At 34.3% G+C, this 26,269-nt stretch overlaps 1 protein-coding gene across 1 annotated transcript; it reads right to left on the reverse strand.

Annotated features, from left to right (window-relative positions):
• Positions 1–11,374: 11,374 nt before the first annotated feature.
• Positions 11,375–12,971, reverse strand: LOC109147635 (5'-nucleotidase SurE-like). Its single transcript, XM_019295241.1, has 3 exons — positions 12,068–12,971; positions 11,903–11,962; positions 11,375–11,809 (listed from the first exon to the last, which is right to left on the reverse strand). Exons 1-3 carry the CDS (start codon positions 12,785–12,787, stop codon positions 11,627–11,629), a joined length of 963 nt encoding a protein of 320 aa, XP_019150786.1. The 5' UTR covers positions 12,788–12,971; the 3' UTR covers positions 11,375–11,626.
• Positions 12,972–26,269: the final 13,298 nt, after the last annotated feature.

Genomic DNA, 26,269 nt, shown 5'->3' on the forward strand with positions numbered 1-26,269 from the left:
ATGTTACTATTTGAGAATCATTTACCTTAGAAAACACCAAAGGATTAAGCGGTGAAGTGGATAAGGAACAAGGTGACTAAAGTCAGAGGTCATGGGTTTGATACTCAATCTCTAAATTTTTGAGTAAGAGATAAAGAAGGGGACGACGAAGGAGCTGATAGGGGACGACCAAGGAGTAGACTCGGATTAATTTATGAATTAATCTAAAATGCTACTAAAGCCATTCTGGGAATAAAGATTAAATCCAAAATAATTAATCAATGAGTTAATATGGTGTAATGGCAAAAGCATAAGAGATATATGTTGTTGGGCTTGTGTTCGAATTTCATTGGAATCATATCTTTTAAAGATGACACTTGTTGAGTGCATGCTACAATGTGGACACATGTAAGGCTAAGTTGACTACAAGTTTGGAGGCGTGGATATGATAAGGAAGATGCACGTGAATTCTTCTACACATCTTCTTTCTCATTTAAATCTCTTGCTACATATCTCATATCATTTCAGAAGAGGAAAATGAACCAAGATATAAGTTTTACTCAAGCAAGAATCAGTAGGAAATCTTTTGGAAGATTTCATCATTTTGAATCCGTCAAGATAAGGTAATTATTTATCGGAGAAGATTCAGCTGATGAGCCGACATATACGACTTTGGAAGATTTGTCAGGTGAGGAATTTCAAACTCATTGTAAGAAGCCCATCTCTTGCATTAATTCACCGCAATGCAAGTTGGCAATAATGTGTAGCTAATCAAGATGAACGATCAAGATCAACTGAAGCTACAACGGTAATATAGCTTCTTCAGCTATATATACCAGAAGACTTGAAGACATGAAGCAGAGACTAGAGAGTGCAATACACGGAAAAGAGAAGGTAAGGCAATACAAAGAAAAGCAAAATTTGAAAATATCTAGTCTGAGCTTACACGAGAGATTCTTCAAGTCATTAGAAGAGAAATTTGTTTTCTCTAAATCTTACCTCTACTATGTGTAGAAAGCGGGTTGAGTGTAGCTTTGTGCAAGACACTACCCTATTGAGTGTAGCTTTGTGCGAGACACTCGTGAGTGTAGCTTTGTGCGAAACACTCGGTGGTGCTAAGTGTAGCTGGGTGCAAAACACTTAGTTGGTGTAGGAGTATAGCTTTGTGCGAGATACTCGGGAGTATAGCTTTGTGCGAAATACTCGGGATTGAGTGTAGCTGTGTGCAAAACACTCGGGAAGTGCCTGTGTGCACTTGATTCACAATTTGTATCTGGGTGAACGAGATAGTGAATTTCCTCCTTGGAGTGAAAGGAGAAGAGTGGACTAGGAGGATTACACCACCTCTGAACCACTATAAATTGCCTCTCTCATTTACTTACTGCTTTTATTTATTATTGCATGCATACTAACACATTTACTATTCGTCTTATTCATTTATCTTATTGATTGGGTTATGTGACTTTACAAGTGCATGCAGACACAATTTCATTTCGATTCACTCATTGATTCACACGTGATATCACACACATATTGAGTGCACCATCTCTTTAAATATTCATTTGTTATCTTGCATGTTGAATATTTGACAGACCCATTTTATATACTGTACGAATTTATTCATCTGGGTCTAGTAGATTTCACGTTTGCATGTGGGCATAAATTAGAATACTTATTATTTGAGCCTTTGCAAGCTTATCCATAATATTGCATGTGATATATCTCTTTGATTTTACGTAACACTTGGTTGTATAAATTATTCCGCTGCGCATATAAGTTTCATATCTTGTTACTTAGAGTTGAAATTAACAAAGTGTTATTAATTGTGAAAAAAGTTTTAAAAGTCTATTCACCCCCCCTCTAGACTTTTTACCACCCTATCGGGACCAACAATGGATGACTCCCTTACACTCAACCACACCCTCCAGGTTACTTGCCCACATTGATGGGCAAGCAATTATGTTTGTAAGAGGAGCATTGCTCCTCTTTCCAAACATTTTCAATTTAAGATCAAAATTATCCACATCATTTACAAAGAGACTCTGTGACTCCCTTTTGTCTTCTTCATATTTTTTTTAAAAAAAATTAATTTTATTTTGTATACAGTTTTGTTGGGATTATTATTATTATTATTATTATTATTATTATTATTATTATTATTATTATTATTATTATTATTGTTGTTGTTGTTGTTGTTGTTGTTGTTGTTGTAATTTGATTATTTGGCAAATTCACCAAAATTTTAAGAAATTCGTTTGTTTAATATTTCATATTTAATCAAAAAACCAAAATATTATTTAATAACTTAGCAATTTGCTCCAAACTGCTAAAAACTAAAACAACACATACATTTTGGGTTAATCTATCCAAACCTTCACTAATAATAAATAAATAAACAAATAAATAAACAAATAATAAATTAATAAAAACTAAAATAAGAAAAAACACTAAAGCTTCTTAAATAAGAACCTTTTGAGTTCTCAATACTTGCCCACATTGATGTGCAAGTAATTATGTTTATAAGAGGAGTTTTACTCCTCTTATATAGATAAGCTCTCTCTTTTCAAACATTTTCAATGTGTGATCAAAATGATCTCACATTATTTACAAAAGGACTACCCCTCTTTTTTTTTTCTTTTTCTTTTCTTTTTCTAAAATTTTAATTTTATTTTGTATATAGTTTTGTTTGGATTATTATTATTATTATTATTATTATTATTATTATTATTATTATTATTATTATTATTATTATTATTATTATAATATTATTATCATTATTGTTGTTGTTGTTGTTGTTGTTATTGTTGTTGTTATTGTTGTTGTTATTGTAATTTGATTATTTGGAGAATTCTCCAAAATTTTAAAAAATTCGCTTGTTTAACATTTTATATTTAATCAAAACATCAAAAATATTGTTTAATAACTTAGCAATTTGCTCCAAACTGCTAAAAACTAAAACAACACATATACATTTTGGGTTAATCTTAGCCAAACACCCTAATAAATTAAAAAAAAAAAAAAAACTAAAATAAGAAGCCATTAAAATAAGGTTTCTTAAATAAGAGCCTTTTGAAACGTTGAGCTTCAATAGGTTGAGAAAGTCTATATGATCAGATACTACATGTAACACGGTGAATCGAATAGTTATGCTATGAAACCGTGTCCACTTTTCAAGGTGGACACTGTTCTATGTTCATAATTACTGAACTATATGTTCATAATTATAAAGCTAAATATTCAGAATATTTGAACTTCATATTCATAATTATTGAACTCTATATTCACAATTTCAAAACTCTATGTTCATAATTACTAAACTATATGAAAATGTGCCGTGAATCTTGAATTCAATTACACCTTTAATGTTCTACTTGTTTTTAGAAGAGATATTACATTATCAATTAATTAGGTTATTTAATGAACATAAATAACAAAATATAAAAGCATAAAAATAAAACAAGTACTCAGAGATTGATCACGCAGTTTGGAGCTCTTTTCCTATGTCTGCGGGGCAACTCACGTCTGCCCAATCCACTATAGATGTTCACCAAGGAGAATTACAAGAGGTAAGTACAAACGGCCTCAGCCTTTACCACTACAACCCTTCCTAACACCTATTCAGGACTGCACCGTGCATGCCATAGCAATCTTCAAGCGAAACTTCAGCTGTACTAGGTACTGTCTGTCCAGACCAGAATTGAACTACAATAATAATAATATAATTTAGCTGATTAATTTAAATAGTACTTGTGTAGATTTCACTCAATATAGCAGTTCACAAAAATAACAACTTTCCTCTTTAGAGAGGCTTCCTTTTATAGTTGTTTTAACCCATCACCTTGATCCTTAATATTAGCATCCCTTTCATTTCGATAAACCACAACCATACACATTTGATTTGAAGTCGCCATCCACTCACTTGAGAATTACCAAAGCCACTCAAAAATAATATAAACTCCTTAATTATAGCTTTGATTCCATAAACCCATTGAGTGCCATAATAAACCATATAATCATGTATTTTGCTCCAGGCGCTGCTCACTTGAAATATACCATGACCATAATAATTAATTCCATGTTAAATAATAATAGCTCAATATTTCAAACCTGTGGAGCAGCATAAATATGAGATGGTCCAAGCATATAACATAAAGTATTTCACCTTAAATAATTCTAACCCTTTAATAATTAAATTAGCCAATTTATATCAAGGATTTGTTATGTGTATCATTTGTACGCTTACACTATATGTTCATAATTATAAAGCTATATATTCATAATTTTTAAACTTCATATTCACAATTATTGAGTCTCTATATTCATAATTACATAACTATATGTTCATAATTATGTTCACAACACTATGTTCATAATTTTAGAACTATATATTCATAATTTTTGAACTATATATATAATTATGAGCAATTTTAGAACCGTGTCTACCTTGCTAGGTGGACACGATTTCACAACAAAATTTGACGTGTCAATAGTACTCAAAAAATAGCATTGCTCCTCTTATATAGAGGAGCTCAAGAGCTCCTTTTCCAAACATTTTCAATGTGAGATCAAAATGATCCAACATCATTTACAAAGGGGAGCCCGTAGCTTCTTTTTGTCTTTTTTTTTTTTTTTTTTAAATTTTAATTTTATTTTGTATATCGTTTTGTTTTGATGATGATGATGCTGACAGTTTTAGTGCACATGTTTAATTCCTATCAATTTTCATCCACGATTATTGTTTTAGTACCAAAATTCATCACGCCGGTCACCTCTCTACCTAAGACATGCCGAAATATGAAATTAATAAGGGTATTTTCATCCTTTTCAAATTAAGATCTCAATTTTAACATGAATAATGGGACTGAAGCCCTAAGATCGATCCCAATTTACAATTATCCTCCTCAAATTAAAGTAGGATGAGGAGGCGAACTGCGAATTGGGACCGATCTTAGGGCTTAAATCCATTAATTCATGTTCAAATTGAGATCTTAAGTTGAAAATGACGAAAATACCTTTAAAAATTTTTAGATTTCGGATGTCTTAAACGGAGGGGTTACCAGCGTGATGATTTTTTACACTAAAATAATAGTTGTGGACGAAAATTGGTAGGAATTAAACATGTGGTTCAAAACTGTCATTTTGCTAATACTCATGGGACTAAAATTGGTATTTGCTCTAATTATTATTAATTAGTTTTAGAGTACGTTAATACCTGATTTGGTCCCTTAACTATGCACATTTACTTAATTTTGTCCTTGAGTTTAAAAGTTACATATTTTGGTCATTTGACTATTGATTTTGTACGCAATTCGATCCCCCGTTAGGAAAATATTAAATGACAATTAAATTTGAGGGTAAAATGATAATTTTAATTGTTTAGGGATTATTTTCTACATTATTTCAATAGTCGAGGAACCAATTTAAAAATTAACTCTTTTGTAATTTTTTTATATGAAATTTTTTCCTTTTTAATTTTTGAAATGCAAAAAAAAAAAAACAAAAGAGTTACACCAAGATCAAACACTAACTGTGTGTCTATTTTATACTCTCTTTATTTTCAAAATTTTCACTTACATGAAAATATGTGTTGTTTCAAACTAGACTATCAACTATCGAAAACCATCGTATTGTATTTTTGTGTATATTTTATATTGTATGGCTTAAAATTGTTCAATAAATGTATGTTAATTGGTCAAATGGAACACACTAAGCTATAACTTCAAAGCTTGATATTAAAACTTGAGAATGGTATCCTATTAAAACTTGTGAATAATGGACTATAATTTTGAAGAAACAACACATATTTTCATCTTCATCTAAGTGAAAAGTAAAAATCTTAGAAATGAAAAAGAAAGTGTCAAATAGACACACAATTAGTACTTGATCATATTGTGGTATTTTTGTGTATATTTTATATTGTATGGCTTAAAATTGTTCAATAAATGTATGTTAATTGGTCAAATGGAACACACTAAGTTATAACTTCAAAGCTTGATATTAAAACTTGAGAATGCTATCCTATTAAAACTTGTGAATAATGGACTATAATTTTGAAGAAACAACACATTTTCATCTTCATCTAAGTGAAAAGTAAAAATCTTAGAAATGAAAAAGAAAGTGTCAAATAGACACACAATTAGTACTTGATCATATTGTGATTCTTTAAATGTAGTTCAAAAATTAATAAGGAAAAATATTGACATAAAACAAATTCTCAAAAGAGTTACTATCTAAATTAGTCCCTCGACTATTGAAGTAATATGCTTGAAATAATTCAAAATTATCCTTGAATTTAATAGACACTTAATGATTTTCGTAACTGGGACCAAATTGGGTACAAAATCAATAGTCAAAGGACCAAAATAGGTAACTTTTAAAGTCAAGGTCACTTAATGATTTTCTAACGGGGGAACCAAATTAGGTACAAAATCAATAGTCAAATGACCAAAATAGGTAACTTTTAAAGTGAAGCATAAAATTAAGTAAATGTGTATAGTTGAGGGACCAAAGCATGTATTAACTCTATAAAGTACTTATAGGTTAACTGATATTTAACCCAAAAAATTAATAAATTTAACCGCGTTAATGTCTTGGCTTCTTAGGATTAGAAAATATAAACCCTAAACTTGTTGCTTAGCTTATTTAGGATTCGGATAAGAGTGATTGATAGCTATAGATTGACGTACGTGCATCATATCAAGGATTCGATCCTTCTCCCAAATACTGTCAACTTGAATCATTGAGCTAAGTCTGTGCGGGCAAAGGTTCGATCCTTGAGTTTGAGTATGGAGCAATCTTAAATCTCCAGGCCAGCTGCCCACCCAAAAGATATGCCTACAATTCAACAAGGAGATTAGTCACTTTGTTCGACGGTAGAAACCCTGTGTACACCTAAAAAAATCATATCATGAAAACATAAACATTATTTGAGTATTGAAAGTACATTATTTTATATACTAACTTTTCAAGTTTCATAATCATACAAAACAATTAGAACCGTAAAAGAAATGTGTTTAAAGGCAAGCAAGCTCAAGTAATCCTCAACCTTATATTAGCCATTGGCATTAACCATTTAACGATCATATCAGATTGTATTGCTATTTAAGCGGGGAATGACACATAATCCCTAAATAATCGTCCAATCATAAATTGTTGTTGTAATCTCTATCCCAATACCCTCCAAGACCATCTATATAATGCATTGCTCAACTCCATTTTCGTCAAGCCAACGTCGAGGAAACATTATCTAGCTTGGAAGGGCACACTCTTTAATAATATATTTGTACCCTTTCTTGCCAATCAATCTATTCCCCAATAACATGGGTTCTTTAACAAATAATGTTATGGTTTCCCTTATGAATATTGGCACTCTTTTATGTTTCCTCTCGATGGTTTCACCATCCACAGCCTCTCCTTTAAACCTCACCCTCATCCAAAGAGCCTGCAACAATACCTTCGACCACGAGTTCTGCATCAACCACCTCTCGAAAGAGCCCCTAGTCGCGTCGGCATCATCTCAAGAGTCGATGGCCGCCGCAATCGCCGAGTCGGGATTGGCCAACGCGGAGGGGATGCGCAAGTACGCGGCGAACAAGGTCGCGAGGAGTCCTGCCGTGAAGACGGCGTATGCCGAGTGCGCAAGGCTCTTGGACAGCACGGCCTTGCAACTCAGGATGGCCGCCAACATCCTTAAACACCCCGCGGCGTTGTCCGAGATGGGCGCCAGCGAAGACGCTAGCTTATCGCTTATGACCTCCATCGACGGCGTCAGATGGTGTATGGAAAAGCTTGGAACCGTCGGGGTTGAGGACCAATATGTAAAGACATCGGGTAAGCAGGTGACGGTTTACAGCGTCGCGGCGGACTCCATTTTGACCGACCTGAACAAGTTCAATATCAACTAATTCCATCTTTTCATCATATATATGGATTGAGGTTGGACGTTGGTACATTCTTGTAATCCATGTACATAAAAGTGCTGTGAAATTATGAATGGAAATTAATACCGCTTGTTCACTCCGACACTCTTGCCTTGCCTGCAAATATGCTTGCAAAAATGAACAATGAATTGAACCTTCCTCGTATGTCTTTCAAATGTGACTTTATTGGTGGGCCTGAGAATTGATGTATGAAGTCAATCTGTAGGACCATTTTAAGACACTCGAAAGTAAAAAATATTACATATGAGACTGAAACACTGTTCTTTATGGTTATGATCATGTGCTATTCATTTAGGTGATTTCGAGAATAATTTGGATTTTAACAAAAAAGTTTGCTACATTATATAAATAAATCATAAAAATACTTTTTATCTTAATTGGGTTTTTAAAAATTTTTTGGGGAAAAAGTACAAGGCCATTGAACTCGAATAAGCTTCAAATTGATCTATAAATTTTTAAAAAATTGCCATTGAAATTGATCTATAAATCTTAAAAAAAGTGCAATTGACATTTTAGCAGGTTAACAACAAGTTTATCCTGATTAGGAGGTTGCTGGTAAATCCTCTTCGGCCTCACTCCCTTACTCCCTCACACCCTTTTTTCCTTTTCTTCAATTTTGGACCACATTCAGCTTGCTCTTCAGCATGGGTTTCTAAAGAATCTGAACTATCAACAACATTCCTGGCAGAGTATATTATAAGATTCTTCTATTTCCGGTGGGTATATTCTATAAGCTACATTCTTCTTTTTTTTTTTTTTTTTTTTGTCAAATGCTTAGTAGGATAATAAAAATAATACAATAAAAATAAAAAATATACATGGCATCCTAATCAGCATAAATTTGTTGTTAACCTACAAAAATGCTAATTGCACTTTTTTCTAGGTTCAATTTGGAGCTTATTCGAGTTCGGTGTTAATTGTACCTTTTCTCTCTCTCTCTCTGATGTTATAATCTCATTAAATGAGCTTGATTGAACTCGATGGATGCAAAATGAATTTTTAATTGTAAATTATTTGTAAAAGTAATTAATTAATTATTTCCACTAGAACACTAGAAAATGTTGAGAACTGAGGTTCCTAAACCGTGTTGCACTAGCACATCCGCTACCCTTGTACAAGGGTAGCTGATGTGGGGGACGCTGAAAGCTGTGATCTTTCCGCTACCCTTTTACAAGAGTAGCGGAAAGTTGAGCATCCGCAACCCTTTTTAATAAAGAAGGGTAGCGGATATTTTTTTTAAAGCATCTTCTACCCTTTTTTAAATAGAAGGGTAGCGAATACTATTAATTTATTATTATTTTTTAAAGCATCCGCTACCCTTCTTTTGTAATATTCTTATTGCTGTTGAGATCGGCCATTTCTTGCATAGGAAGCAGTGTGGTAAGGCATAAGATAAGATGGAGTGATCATTCCTGAGAGGTATGATGAGGGCTCTTAGTTTTGCTAACAGATGGATTGATTTGATAATTTTGTGTGTATTTACTGTCTCTTATAATGTTCTGGTTAATGGTTCGATAGGAGGGGTGGTGACGCCAACTAGGGGATTTAGGCAAGTAGATCCTCTCTCCCCATACCTATTTATTATATTTGCTGAGGGGTTGTCATTATTGTTACAGAGGGCGCAGACACATGGGTTAATCCATGGCTGCAAAGTGGCTAGGGGAGCCCCTGCGGTTTCCCATTTATTTTTTGCAGATGATAGCCTTTTATTTTTTAAAGCAAGTACTCAGGAAGCAGTGGTGATTAAACAGCGTTTAGATTCATATGAGCTGTTATCCGGTCAATCTATTAACTATCATAAGTTCAGTGTTTGTTTCAGTAAAAATACAAATGTTGAGGACAGAGGGGCAGTGGTTGTGGCTTTGGGAGTTGCTGAGGCGTGTGATTTTGGAAAATATTTAGGCCTCCCTTCTTTTATTGGAAGAAATAAGAAAATGTGTTTTCTTAAATTGAGGAGAAGATAAAGCAAATGATAGGGTCTTGGAATAAGAAGTTATTGTCACAGGCGGGCAAAAATATTCTCTTGAAAACGGTGGCCAGGCAATGCCTAAATTTTCTATGAGTGTTTTTTTGTTAACTGACTCTATCTATTTGACCTTACAAAGAATAATGAACAGGTATTATTGGAATAACGGTGGGGCCAGTGGGGATGGTATGCATTGGATGGCTTGGGATTGTTTGTGTAAACCCAAGACAGCTAGTGGCCTGTGTTTCAAAGATCTTAAGGCTTTCAATCTGGCAATGCTAGGGAAACAGGCATGGCGCTTCTTCACACAACCTAAATCTCTAGCTGCTCGGGTTTATAAAGCACGGTATTTTCCTAAGACCTCTTTTGTTAATGCAAGTATAGGAAACGACCCCAGTTTTTGTTGGAGAAGTATTATGGCAGCCCATGAGTTAATTACCAGTGGTACAAGGAGAAGAATTGGTAATGATAAATCTACTATGATCTGGGAACATCCCTGGCTTCTTGATACTGATTTAAGGATTAGACTACTATGTCCCATCAGTTACAAGGATCGAAGGTGTCAGGTTTGATTGATCAGGATACAGGAACATGGGATTTAGATATCCTTAATGATATTTTTGATCCGCAAGATGTTAATCGTATCTTGTGTGTGCCCGTTTGCCTGAATTATGAGGACTCATGGTATTGGCATAGAGAGACAAATGGTGCATATTCTGTGAAGAGTGGTTATAGATGTATTGTTGGGGAAATTTCGAATATAACGGGTTTTGTAAAGTGGTCTGAGCTATGGAAGTTAAAAATCCCCCTAGATGGAAAACTTTTTTTATGGAGAGCGATTTGTGGTATTCTCCCCACCACTACCAATCTTCTTGTTAGGAGGGTGGACGTAAATCCTTGTTGTCCCATGTCTGCCTTATTCCATGAGGATGTCATGCATTCTATGATTGAGTGTGTTTTTGCTGTACAAGTGTGGAATGAATCCCTACTCCCTATCTCTTCTGTGACTAGTGGTTGTTTTGCGAAGTGGTTTTCAAATGCCATGTCTGTTTTAACTGAGGATGTCCTAATTCTAGTTATTGCAGTCCTTTACCAATTATGGGGCGCAAGGAACAATGTCGTATGAGAAGGATTTTTACAAAGGCCGAACCGCACGTGGAGATTGGCGTTGGCAACTGTCAACGTGTGGAAAGCGGCTGGAAAAGGGGTGGCGGGATCCGCACAGCAGCAGCAGCCTACAGAACTCGCCTCTGGTTTACGTTGCTTCGTAGACGCTGGCCGTCACCCCGGACACGGGAGCCGCAACTTTCGGCGGTATTTTACTGGCGGAGAATGGCAGTTTTGTGGCGGCGGTATGGGACTGGATTTAAACTTGCAACCTTCCTTATATTATGAAATACAAAAATGATGTCATCAAACCATAATGTGTTTGACATAAAAGATAATTCAAAAGTTAAAAATATCAAATAGAGAGTAACTAATACGCGAATTTAAATAATACCCAGTATCACTCATTATTTTACCACAAAATATAGTTACATCTTTCCAACAAAATGAAATTACAACTTGCTACAAATTTAAGCATCACCAAGAACAATATAATTAGAAGGTAATATATTAACGTATTTTAACTAATTAAATGCATGAATCTATTGATATCGATTATTAAAGTATAAATTGGAGATCAAATAATTTTTTCAGCCTAATCAAATACATGAGCTTGTGACTATTGTGAAACTATCTAGCACAACAATTCTGAAGCAGTAGTGGAATTCAAATGACGTGTCTCCCCTTCTTTTTGTAGAGAAGCTTGAAGCTTGCAAGCAAAATTTGAGTGTTCATCTAAAGAAGGCAACCATTTGTTGAAGAATGTTACACCATCTATGTCAGCATTGAACAAAGCACTGATGGGAGTGACAGTTATCTATAAAAAAAATAAGCCATATGTTAATCATAAGACTCCAACAAAATAAATAGCAATGCAAACATAAATATCAAATAAACAAACATTACTTACATATCCTTCTTGAAGAGAAGAATAATCTGTTCCATGTGTATCTACTTGTTTTGCTCTAACCTGTTAGAATGATGAAAGGAAACAATTTAGACGATATGTTATGAAAACACAAGAAAAGTAGAGAAAAAAACAAAAGGAAAGGTAATTAAGGAAAAGTGGTCTCACTTCTCTAGTGAATAGAAACTGGTCCTCCTGAGTGCTAACAACACTTTGTTGTGCAGTTTGTGTTGGAGTCATGTCCATAGTCATAGTTGATAACATCTTCCCTCCTTCTGCTTCACAGGTAACTTGCTTCCATCCGGTTCTGATGAAACTTTTGCCTTGCTTAGTGAGGCGATAACCCTTGTGGTTCACAACATCGGTTGGCACAGTAACATTGAGAAAACAATTAAGGGGATAAGTTTGATTCTTGATATCACCCAATATAGCAGTAATGATGGGTATGAAAGCCTGAGCAGCTAGTGTGAAATCATCAAGATTGCTCTTTCCATGAACCCAGTCATATGATAGAGAGACAGAGGGGACGCCATTGACGAAAGCCTCTCGAGCAGCCGCAACGGTTCCGGAGTAGACAATGTGATAGCCACAGTTGCTGCCCATATTAATACCGCTTATCACCAAATCAGGGACTGAAGAAAACAGAGCTTTTGAGATGCCCAGGGAGGCACAATCTGCTGGAGTTCCGGCAACTGCAAACGCGGTGGCTCCGGCAATGTCGTGAACTCTTTTGGCCCGAATTGCGTGGCGCCAGGTAATGCTGTGACTAACCGCCGATTTCTCGGAATCAGGAGCGCAAACGAGGACGTTGAAGCGATTAGTGGAGACGAGGACGCTAACCAGAGCTCTCAACCCAGGAGCATCCACTCCGTCGTCGTTGGTCACCATCACTGTGGGCAGATTGTGGGATTAGTAAACGCCGCCGTTGTTCTCCATCGCAATTCGCAGCTGGGGATGGATGGAAGCTAAGTGGGAGTTGTTGGGTACGTGGACGAAGCAAAGAGCTAGCGGAAATTGAATGGTGGTGCTAATGGCCGCAGCATCAGCCCTGTATTTATCGGCATCATTAGCTGCAGTCTGGGCATCTTGGTCCTGGTACTACGCGGAAGAAAATCGTATCCGGTGGGCTGTTGACCGGAAGAGGAGAATAAAATATAGAAAGTGTAATGGTAGTCATCATAGTAGGAAAGTGATAGGTAGTTGCTCATGGGACCTGCTACACGCATGTGAGAATTTGATAAGATGGTGGTCACTGGTCAGAGTGGTTTTTTTTTTTTTTTTTTTTTTTTTTTTTTAATTATAATGCCGCCGCCAAAGATGTTCTCAAAAATGATAAAATTGTTCGTATTAATTAATTTTATTTATAATTGTTTATATAATTTTTTTTTTTTTTGGAGTATTACTAACTTTATTGTAATGTAGTATCTGTCTATATATACTTTTTTTAATCTATTGAAGTACAAAAGTTATTCGAATATGTGACATTTTATTTAAAAGAGCTATATATATCATTGAGTTATAAACTACTTGATATATTTTTCTATATAATTAAATATTATTATTATCAATTAATTAATTAATTACTCATTATTATGTAACATGGAATATAGTCAATATATTCGCCATAACAATGATAAATTATACATAATTGATAACGTAAAAGGAGTACGCATTCCACGTGACATAATTCTTCAAGCATCCCCCCTTTGAAGATTTTCAATTATACAAACTAAGACAGTGAGAAGTAAAATTGAACTTTTTTTTGCCGGCATTGATGGTTAGGGCAATTTATATTATGGATCAGAGTTTACATAACATTATAGAGTATGGACTGAAACAGTAAGATATAGAATTGATATTTGTACGTTACATAATTTCATAACATAAAATATAAACAATTACTTCCGTTGTTCTATTTATGTGTCGGGTTCGGTTAATGTGGTTTGATTAAAGTTATTTATAATTTAAATTTTCATAATATCAAGTTTAGAATTAATATGTAAAATTTATATATTTAGAAACTACATTAAAAGTACTATTAAACACAAAAATTTAAATTTAAAAATTATAAGAAAATACTAATAGAAATAAGCAAAGAAGAAATAATTGGGTTGACCAATGAATAGTAAATAGGATAGATAAATTGAGACAGATGGAGTACAACACAAGACACATAGCATAGCATTATGGACCCAGCTGGATTCAATAGACGAGGTACATAATTCATATTCGTAAGATACATAATTTTATAACACAAGACAGATACACATGTTATATATTTACTTATTTTAAAATCTAATTTATGTACATAATTTGTGTTCATATGTACAAAATTTCATCACACGACATATATAAAAATTCATAACATAAGACGCAATTATTAATTTGTTACAGGTACAGAATTCATACTCATAAGATACAAAGAATTGCATAACACAAAACACAAAAAGTCACATATAACACAAAACACAAACATATGAACTAGGGTCCATAGTGCAGTGTGAACCATGGTCCAATGTATAACGATTGGATGGTTAGTTTTTGTAAATTATATCATGAGTCCATCTTGCATAAGTTGAAAATAATTTAATAAAAAAAAATAGGGACACATTGGATTCATATTGCTACATGTATTCTGATCGAAGATATACTTATTAGAGCAAATACCAATTTTGGTCCCACGAGTATTAGCAAAATGATAGTTTTGGTGCATATGTTTAATTCTTATCAATTTTCATCCACGACTATTGTTTTAGTGTCAAAATTCATCATGCCGGTCACCCCTCTGTCTAAGACATACCGAAATGTGAAATTATATATTAAAAGTATTTTCATCCTTTTCAAATTAAGATCCCAATTTGAATATGAATAAGGGGACTGAAGCCCTAAGATCGATCCTAATTTGCAATTATCCTCCTCAAATTAAGGTAGGATGATGAGGCGAACTGCGAATTGGGACCGATCTTAGGGCTTAAATCCCTTTATTCATGCTCAAATTGAGCTCTTAAGTTGAAAATGACGAAAACACCTTTAAAAATTCTTAAATTTCGGATGTCTTAAACGGAAGGGTTACCAGCATGATGATTTTTTACACTAAAATAATAGTTGTGGACGAAAATTGGTAGGAATTAAACATGTGGTCCAAAACTGTCATTTTGCTAATACTCATGGGACTAAAATTGGTATTTGCTCTAATTATTATTAATTAGTTTTAGAGTACGTTAATACCTGATTTGGTCCCTTAACTATGCACATTTACTTAATTTTGTCCTTGAGTTTAAAAGTTACCTATTTTGGTCATTTGACTATTGATTTTGTACGCAATTTGATCCCCTGTTAGGAAAATTATTAAATGACAATTAAATTTGAGGAAAAATGAGAATTTTAATTGTTGAGGGATTATTTCCTACATTATTTCAATAGTCAAGAGACCAATTTAAGAATTAACTCTTTTGTTATTTTTTTATATGAATTTTTTTCCTTTTTAATTTTTGAAATGTAGAAAAAGAATTACACCATGATCAAACACTAATTGTGTGTCTATTTTATACTCTCTTTATTTTCAAGATTTTCATTTACATGAAAATATGTGTTGTTTCAAACTAGACTATCAACTATCCAAAACCATCCTATTGTATTTTTGTGAATATTTTATATTGTATGGCTTAAAATTGTTCAATAAATGTATGTTAATTGGTCAGATGGAACACACTAAGTTATAACTTCAGAGTTTGATATTAAAACTTAAGAATGCTATCCTATTAAAACTTGTGAATAATGGACTATAATTTTGATGAAACAATACATATTTTCATCTTCATCTAAGGGTGCGTTTGGAAACCCGTAAAATGACTTCCGGAAAATGTTTTTCGAGTTTTCAGTGTTTGGCAAGAGGGGGGAAAATGGTGTCAATGGAAAATGTTGCATTAGTCAAAGGAAAATATGTATGTTTTGGGGGAAAATGACTTCCCCTTTTTTTCGGGGGGGGGGGGGGGGGGGGGGGGGGGGAGTCATTTTCCAAAGAATGCACATGCACAATTTTCGGGCCTAATTTTTTGCGGACTTTTGCGAGTTGGCCCACTAAAACCGCACGCTAGGGTTCATGCAACCAAAGTCCACCCCATGCGGGTTGGCGGGTCCCGAGGGCCGGCCCGTGTTTTTTTTTTTTTAATTAAAAGTTAAAAAAAATGTAAAGTCTACAAATAATATTAATTTTTCCGCATTTAAAAATTTAAAAAAAGTTACATTTTTTAAAATGTTAATATATATATATATATATATATATATATATATATATATATATATATATATATATATATATATATATATATATATATAGGCGAGTTCAGGTGCGGCAGTGTCTTACAGTGCGACAACACCAATAGTTCAACAAATATGCACCATCAACGTTAGGAAAATACACCACACAAAACAGAGTAAACAGAGCCCCGCATCACCAAACACACACCATTAGGTGTGAGTAAAATCACCATACACTGTTCGGAAATACACCATTGGGGGTGGTGAGTTATATGGTGTATTTTTTTGAGTCTGTTGTGTATTTTGTGATGTTTTATTGCATTTCATTGTGGTGTGTTTTTATTACAATGTTAGTGCATATTGTTAACACTGTTGGTGTATTATGAAATTCCGCCGCACGCCGCACGGGAAGACCCCGCCGCATTTGAACTTTATATAGTACTTCCCTCCAATATTCTTTTTCTTTCTAAAGTTGTTCTTGAGTCACTTTATCAATTATCTCATGTTTTTGTAATCTAAGACGCAACTCCATCCATGTTGTAATATTAGTCATATGATCTACACTCGTTTCATGAAGTCTAACACCAAGATGTGTCGAGTCCCTAAAACATTTATTAACTAAAACACCTTTTCCTATACATTTTTTAAAAATCTTGCAACAAAAAGAAAACACCTTGTCAAGTTCTTTTGAATATACAAGCAAATCTCGTTCACACTTCTCTCTATTTGACAAATATCTTGTATAAAATACTGACGAAAATCTTCTAGAGAATTTATCTTTAGGACCTTTATTTATTGATAAATCTCTTTTATGAACATTATTTATTGATAAATCTCTTTTAACACCATCTTTCACAAGAATATCTATTAATTTAGAATCAAGGGCATCTCAATTTCTTGGATCATATATGTTATGAAAATGTGCTGTGAATCTTGAATTCAATTACACCTTTAATGTTCAACTTGTTTTTAGAAGAGATATTACATTATCAATTAATTAGGTTATTTAATGAACATAAATAACGAAATATAAATGCATAAAAATAAAACAAGTACTCAGAGATTGATCACGCAGTTCGGAGCGCTTCTCCTACGTCTGCGGGGCAACCCACGTCTGCCCAATTCACTATAGATGTTCACCAAGGAGTATTACAAGAGGTAAGTACAAAAGGCCCTCAGCCTTTACCACTACAACACCTTCTTAATATCTACTCAGGATTGTACATGCATACCGTGACGATCTTCAAGCGAAGCTTCAGCTGTACCAGGTACTGACTGTGCAGCTCAAACAGAAATCCCTCACAAAATAAATATGATAATTTGATTCAGAATGTTGCAATATATATAAAATCTCTCTTAATATAGCATATCAGAATTAGTAAAATAGAGTGTTTGAGTAATGTTTCTCAATTTAGCTTAGAAATCCGCAACTCCAAAAAGGGAAAGTGTTTCCTTTTATAGATGTAGTCTTCAACCACTTTCCCAATATAATAGCCATCCATCACCACTAAAAATATTTAAAAGCTCACCACCACAAATAATACCCATAGGAATAGCTTTCCATGCTAACATCATTTCAAACTTAACACATGTTGATCTTGTTTATTCCTTCTGACATGCTGACATCTTCAATAATATACATACGTACATAACCCATGATACAGTGGAAGATTCATCAATAGGAAATGGTCCAAAAGAGTTTAGCCTAACTTAAAAATTATTTAAAATAAAATAAAATAAATTAGTCAACATAGGTATTAATGTGTACTAACTTTGTACATTTACAATCTCTCCCTTTGGCAATTTATTTGGCAAAAACACTATAGCATTATACTTTGGGCAAACAAGAGAAATAAATTTATTTTATTAAAAAGCCCTTAGTATATGTGCTAGACAATAACCTAAGATACGATAAGTAATTACCCAAGCTCTTTTTGGACCATATTCCATCCAAGAATCAGCAGTAGTAATTCCCAAAACAATCTGTCTTGATAAAACCCAATGGAACTCCAATACATTGCAGTTAATAATATCCCAGATAGTCCAAGGAATAAAAAGATAGAATAGCTAAATAAAAGCTATTCTTCCAAAAGATAACTGCATAATAGAGAGCTACTGACTTCATAATAGATATTAGAGATTACCAACAAAAATTGTAGTACCAACAGTCACGGACCAACTCCAGCAGTCACAGATAGCAATTCATTAAACTCCAGTAGTCACAAATAGCTACTACTACTCCCCCTTACTTTTACCAAAACTCCCCCTTAATCCATACTCCCCCTTTGTATATACTCTCCCTTTTTTGCCAATTAATTGATAGAGTTGAACATCTATATTCATGGATTGAGTCTGACAGAGTGCCCTATGGGACAAAACCTGCAAAAGAAGATTAGAAAGAAAACAAGAAAAGCAGAACGTGATAACAAATTTAACAAATAACATATAAGCACAAGTCAAGTTGGATTTGGAGCAGATTAAGTAGATAAAATATACCAAGTAATAAATGCACTCAAGCACAAATTCATAGCAAATAACACAAAAAACACATTATAAACACAAAAATCATGTTCGAGCAGATAAAGCGAAATAGAGCATCCCCAAGTAGTAAACACATTCAAGTAAAACACATTTAGGCTCAGATTCATATAAAACAAAGTCGAGCACGAATTCATATCAAGCAAAGTCAAGCACAGATTCATACCAGATGGCACAGAAAACACACACGCATAATACAAACTTTAAATTGAGTCACTCAAAAAATATTGGTAAATCAGACAGTAAGCACATTCAAGTAATGCATATTCAGGTAGAGATTCATATACAGCAACTTCAGTGAGATCAATAGACCATGCAAATCATAATAAGTAGACCATCCAAAGGAAAAACCAAAATATAGAATGATAGCAAAGAGATCATCTACTCCAATTAAACCAGAATACATCCGATAGATAATAGTATACCATACAAGACATTACCAGATTTTAATTCCAAAGAAATTCAATCGTACGTAACATCATCAAGAGAAAAACCATGAGCATCCAAAAAATATGCAAAAAATCCATTATAAGGAGGTTATGTATGTACCATAAAAAAACAAACAAAAAGCATGTGTATCCAAAATTCCAAATTCCATAACACGGACCACGAGTATCCAAATTTCAAAACACAAAACCATGAGCATCCAAACACAAATACAGTCATGTAAAGCATATTTAGCGAGAGATTCAAATAGATCAAAATCAGGCACAGATCCATATAAATCAACTTCAGGCAAGAATTCATAACAGTTTAGCACAATACGTACACAAGCAAACACAGATACGGTCATGACCGGACCAACAAAAACACATTCACATAGTAACACAAGAGAATACAAACATTAAACAAATTTTATCAAATTTTCATTCAAGTAACCATAGAGAATTCAAAGATTCAACACAAGAAACACCAATAAAATAACCTAAGTAGAAATAGGTTTATCAGTTCAAAAGCACTCAAAACAACGCAAGTAGAACATTTAGAAAACACATAGAGTAGTAGGCAACGAAAAGGACTAATTTTGAGAAAATTAAAAAAATAAATAAAATAGAGGGAAAATCAATCATAGACACACCCCAAACAAAATATAGATGCAATGTGAGAGCATGTAGGAATAGAAACATTAATTCAAAAAAAAATTTCCCTGATCCTGAAATAAATTCTATCACAGATGCAGAATATTTCACTGGCAAAGATGAAGAATTGTCAAGATTTGATAAATGCAAGGATATTGAAGTAGAGGGCACCGAATTAGGTAAAGGAACACATTGGACAATGACACCTTAAAATATTCATAAAATCAACAAAAGGAATTAGAATGTGATGAACCTGTAGACTTTATCACCAAGATGATGGCAAAATTAATTTTGAAGATGGATGATCTATTGTGGATGCGTTTTGGAATGTCAATGTCGTCTTGATCAGTGTCAGATTCTGTTTCTGGTTCTGGGACAGGTCCAGATGGCGTTGGTGATGGCGTAGGTGACTCTGGATCTGGTTCAGGAGTTTCAGGATCAGGAGTTTCAGATTCTGTCACTGACTCAGATTGTGAAACTTCAACAATATCATTCGGTTGATCATCAATTACAACATTTGTAGACTCCTTGATGGTCTTGGTCACTTTGTTGTATACACGATATACACTGCTGTTCATTGAATAACTGGAAAAGATCCCGTCATCGCATTTTGGTTCAAATTTTGCAACAGTATTTCTATCCTTCAAAATAAAACATCGTGAGCCAAAAATATGAAAATATGTAACGTTCGGCTTCTTACCTTTCCATAATTCGTATGGGGTTTGTGTTGTGTCGGGACGAAGATAGACGCAGTTGATGATGTGACATGAAGTGTTTACAGCATCTGCCCAGAACTTTTGAGGTAATCCTTTGGCGCTGAATACTCGTGTTTATAGTATGTTGAGCAGGATGAAAAGATTTAGTTTGTTTCCCAGCTTGGCAGGCACCACAAATGGTTGATTCGACTTTTATCTTGGGTAAACCACGAACGCCTTCTATCTTCATTAGTTTATCAAGTAGTCTGTAACTCAGATACCCCAGTTTTTGGTGCCATAGCTCAGCTTCATCTATGTTGGTCCGCAACAGAAGATATGTTAGTTAAAATATAGCAATTGTCAATTGACCTTTTACCTTCCATAACGCATTGATTTGTTTTGTCCATAACACTGCAGCTGTTTTTGGTGAAACCCACATTCCAGTTTTGGTCGCATAGTTGACTTATGCTGATAAGATTTGCGTGAAGGCCACTGACAAGCAATACTTTGTCTAGCTTTGGCAAGCCAGCTACATTTAGTGTGCCTACGCCAGTAACCTGGCCTTTAATACCGTCGCCAAAGGTAACTTCACCTTTACTGGTGTTTACGTTACTTAGAAATTTGGCATTTCCTGTCATGTGCCGGGAACAACCGCTGTCAAAATACCATTTATCTTCTCTTCCTGCACTTTTAGATGAAACGAAACAAACGATATATAGTCAGTCTTTTTAACCCAAATTTGTTTTGTGAAGGGTTGTATGTTCTTGTGCCTGAACTTCTCGATTCTTTGATCCTTATAGAAGTAGTAGCATTCAGGTCTGGTATGACCTCGTAACCTGCAATAGTGGCAAAAATGGTTATATCATTTATAATGTAGCTTATTTGCGCTTACTTTACCATTGGAGCGTTTCATTGTGCTGGATTTAGGGATGTCCTCTGGATCAGGTCCAGACGCTTTGATAAATACTATCTTATCTTTGGAGTTACTTCCAGTGAAGCCCAAACCATATTTTGCAGAAGCTTTTCTTCCGGAATCAAGAATTTTATCTAGTGTTGAAGTGGTATCCATCATTTGGATTTGTCGTTTGTAGGTGCTGAGCTCCTGTTTCAAGGTGTGTACTTCTTGTTGGAGTTTTTCTTCTCGGCCGGTTGCCTCCTTCAGTAGTACATTGCCAGTTTGTACATTGTTTTGTAGTTTTTCTTCTCGGTGAGCTGCTTCTTTAAGTAGAACATTCCTATCTGCTACTTGAGTTTGATATACTTTATTGGCATTGGTTACAATCTCTATCTCACTAGCTAGTTTGCAGTTCATTTTTCGTAAGGCTTCCCATTTCGGATACAACTTATTAAACTCAGCTTCAAAAGATAAATTATTTAGTTCCACATCTTTTGTAGAGACATATTTACCACCTTCTGAGTCTTCAATGGGTTCTGAACAGCCAGTGAGTCGTGCCGTAAATGCAACAAAGTTACCCGAGATTTCTTCGACATTCGATCCAGTTGTTTCAACGTCAGGCTCGTCATCACTCCAGGTAATGGCTAACATAGAGTTTTTGCGTCGAAGGTAGGTAGCACACTCTGCTTGTACATGTCCAAAGCCTTCACACTCATAACACTTGATTCCTTTATTGTTGGGTTTTTCTTTGGACTGTCCTGGACGTGAGACAGACTGTTTGAAGTTTGATGCACCTGTCCTAGGACCAGCTTTGGACGATGTTGCTCTTCTTTGTGGATTTTTGTTGAGTGAATTTTTGGATACCTGTTTCAAAATTTTAGAAAACTGTTTAGTAAAAAAGACAACTATATCATCACTAGTTTAGTCTGTATCAGATACAACATGATTTTCTTCAGCGGCAAAAGCTATATTTTTTTTTGTTTTTTCGTTTTCGTGTGATCAGTTAAAATTTCCATTTCATAGGTTCTAAGATTTCCCATTAATTGAGTAACCGTTTTATCCTCCCAGCCATCATGCTCTTGGATAGCTGTGACTTTCATTCTGAACCTGGAGGGTAAAGATCTCATAATTTTCTTAACAAGCTTTGCTTGCGAGAAAGGTTCGCCAAGGACCATTGCCCTATTCGCTAGTTCCTGTACGCGTGTGTGAAAATTGATGATTGTTTCATCCTCGTTCATTCGTAGTTCTTCGAAATCAGACTGGACCAGCTGCAGCTTTGATTGTTTCACAGAGGTAGTTCCTTCGTAAGTTGATTCAAGAGCTTCCCAAGCCCCTTTGGCTGCAGCAATACCTGCAACAATTGAAAACTAACTTTCAGGCATAAGAGAATAAATTGTGTCTAAAGCTTTATCATTGTTTCCAATGTTAGTTATCTCGGTTTGAGTCCACTCAGTCTCAGGGTTAGCTACTTCTGTCCCGTCAGTGCTGGACCTGGGTTTGGTGGGATGTGTCCAACCTGACACCACAGACCACCACACGGCTTCACCATGAGCTTTTAGGTGCGTACGTGTATGAGCCTTCCAATAGGCGTAGTTGTCGCCAGTCAACTGGGGAAGGACTTTAGTTCGATCCATTCTGTAACACTTAACACCCCGTGAGATCAAACAAATAAGCAATAAACAGATAAATAATAAAAGCCGCTGAAGATATGAATTCAAGAGGCACGGAGTCGCCAGATCGATAGACTAATAGATTAAGTCTACAGGCTCTGATACCAATTGAGCTGTGAATCTTGAATTCAATTATACCTTTAATGTTCAACTTGTTTTTAGAAGAAATATTACATTATCAATTAATTAGGTTATTTAAGGAACATAAATAACGAAATATAAATGCATAAAAATAAAACAAGTACTCAGAGATTGATCACGCAGTTCGGAGTGCTTCTCCTACGTCTGCGAGGCAACCCACGTCTTCCCAATCCACTATAGATGTTCACCAAGGAGTATTACAAGAGGTAAGTACAAATGGCCCTCAGCCTTTACCACTGCAACACCTTCCTAATATCTACTCAGGATTGTACATGCATGCCGTGACGATCTTCAATCGAAGCTTCAGCTGTACCAGGTACTAACTGTGCAGCTCAAACAGAAATCCCTCACAAAATAAATATGATAATTTGATTCAGAATGTTGCAATATATATAAAATCTCTCTTAATATAGCATATCAGAATTAGTAAAATAGAGTGTTTGAGTAATGTTTCTCAATTTAGCTTAGAAATCCGCAACTCCAAAAAGGGAAAGTGTTTCCTTTTATAGATGTAGTCTTCAACCACTTTCCCCAATATAATAGCCATCCATCACCACTAAAAATATTTAAAAGCTCACCACCACAAATAATACCCATAGGAATAACTTTCCATGCTAACATCATTTCAAACTTAACACATGTTGATCTTGTTTATTCCTTCTGACATGCTGACATCTTCAATAATATACATACGTACATAACCCATGATACAGTGGAAGATTCATCAATAGGAAATGGTCCAAAAGAGTTTAGCCTAACTTAAAAACTATTTAAAATAAAATAAAATAAATTAGTCAACATAGGTATTAATGTGTACTAATTACTTTCCGCGGAACCTTCGTTCGAGAGGGTGTCGCGGATATCAATATTTTTTTTTAATATTTTATTTAGAAATTGAATATTACCTAATTTCATTAGGGTCATGGACATAAAATAACAAAATATAAAAGCATAAAAATAAAACAAGTACTCAGAGATTGATCACGCAGTTCGGAGCGCTTCTCCTATGTCTGCGGGGCAACTCAGGTCTGCCCAATCCACTATAGATGTTCACCAAGGAGTATTACAAGAGATAAGTACAAATGACCCTCAGCCTTTACCACTACAACCCTTCCTAACACCTATTCAGGACTGAACCGTGCATGCCATAGCAATCTTCAAGCGAAACTTCAGCTGTACCAGGTACTGTCTGTGCATACCAGAATTGAACTACAATAATAATAATATAATTTAGCTTATTAATTTAAATAGCACTTGTGTAGATTTCACTCAATATAGCAGTTCACAAAAATAACAACTTTCTTCTCTGGAGAGGCTTCCTTTTATAGCTGTTTTAAGCCATCACCTTGATCCTTAATATTAGCACCCCTTTCATTTCGATAAACCACAACCATACACATTTGATTTGAAGTAGCCATCCACTCACTTGAGAATTACCAAAGCCACTCAAAAATAATATAAACTCCTTAATTATAGCTTTGATTCCATAAACCCATTGAGTGCCATAATAAACCATATAATCATGTATTTTGCTCCCGGCGCTGCTCACTTGAAATATACCATGACCATAATAATTAATTCCATGTTAAATAATATCAAACCTGTGGAGCAGCATATATATGAGATGGTCCAAGCATATAACATAAAGTATTTCACATTAAATAATTCTAACCCTTTAATAATTAAATTAGCCAATTTATATCAAGGATTTTTTACGTGTATCATTTGTACACTTACACTATATGTTCATAATTATAAAGCTATATATTCATAATTTTTAAACTTCATATTCACAATTATTGAGTCTCTATATTCATAATTACATAACTATATGTTCATAATTATGTTCACAACACTATGTTCATAATTTTAGAACTATATATTAATAATTTTTGAACTATATATAGAGTTATGAGCAATTTTAGAACCGTGTCTACCTTCCTAGGTGGACACGATTTCACAACAAAATTTGACGTGTCAATAGTACTCAAAAAATAGCATTGCTCCTTTTATATAGAGGAGCTCAAGAGCTCATTTTCCAAACATTTTCAATGTCGGATCAAAATGATCCAACATCATTTACAAAGGGGAGACCGTAACTTCTTTTTGCCTTTTTTTTTTTTTTTTTTTTTTTTTTTTAAAATTTTAATTTTATTTTGTATATCGTTTTGTTTGGATGATGATGATGATGATGACAGTTTTGGTGCACATGTTTAATTCCTATCAATTTTCATCCACGATTATTGTTTTAGTACCAAAATTCATCACGCCGGTCACCTCTCTACCTAAGGCATCCCGAAATATGAAATTATTAAGGGTATTTTCATCCTTTTCAAATTAAGATCCCAATTTGAACATGAATAAAGGGACTGAAGCCCTAAGATCGATCCCAATTTACAATTATCCTCCTCAAATTAAAGTAGGATGAGGAGGCGAACTGCGAATTGGGACCGATCTTCGGGCTTAAATCCATTTATTCATGCTCAAATTGAGATCTTAAGTTGAAAATGACGAAAATACCTTTAAATATTTTTAGATTTCGGATGTCTTAAACGGAGGGAACCAAATTAGGTACAAAACCAATAGTCAAATGACCAAAATAGGTAACTTTTAAAGTTAAGAATAAAATTAAGTAAATGTGTATAGTTGAGGGACCAGAGCATGTATTAACTCTATAAAGTACTTATAGGGTAACTTATATTTAACCCTAAAAAATTAAGAAATTTAACCGCGTTAATGTCTTGGCTTCTTAGGATTAGAAAATATAAACCCTAAACTTACATTATTTATTAAAAAAACATTATTTGAGTACTGAAAGTATATTATTTTATATACTAACTTTTCAAGTGGCATAATCATACAAAACAATTGGAACCGTAAAAGAAATGTGTTTAAAGGCAAGCAAGCTCAAGTAATCCTCAACCTTATATTAGCCATTGGCATTAACCATTTAACGATCATATCAGATTGTATTGCTATTTAAGCGGGGAATGACACATAATCCCTAAATAATCGTCCAATCATAAATTGTTGTTGTAATCTCTATCCCAATACCCTCCAAGACCATCTATATAATGCATTGCTCAACTCCA

The sequence above is a fragment of the Ipomoea nil genome, unplaced genomic scaffold, assembly GCF_001879475.1.
Source record: "Ipomoea nil cultivar Tokyo-kokei standard unplaced genomic scaffold, Asagao_1.1 scaffold2030, whole genome shotgun sequence".
In the NCBI taxonomy this organism is placed as follows: Eukaryota; Viridiplantae; Streptophyta; class Magnoliopsida; order Solanales; family Convolvulaceae; genus Ipomoea; species Ipomoea nil.

Excerpts from the sequence above, each read along its gene's own strand:
- LOC109147635 (XM_019295241.1), bottom strand. The coding sequence starts at position 12,787 with ATGGTGACCAACGACGACGGAGTGGATGCTCCTGGGTTGAGAGCTCTG. Across the intron at positions 11,963-12,067 it reads AGTTTCTATTCACTAGAGAA|GTTAGAGCAAAACAAGTAGA; the intron begins GTGAGACCACTT and ends TCATTCTAACAG. Across the intron at positions 11,810-11,902 it reads CTTCTCTTCAAGAAGGATAT|ATAACTGTCACTCCCATCAG; the intron begins GTAAGTAATGTT and ends TTTTTTTTATAG.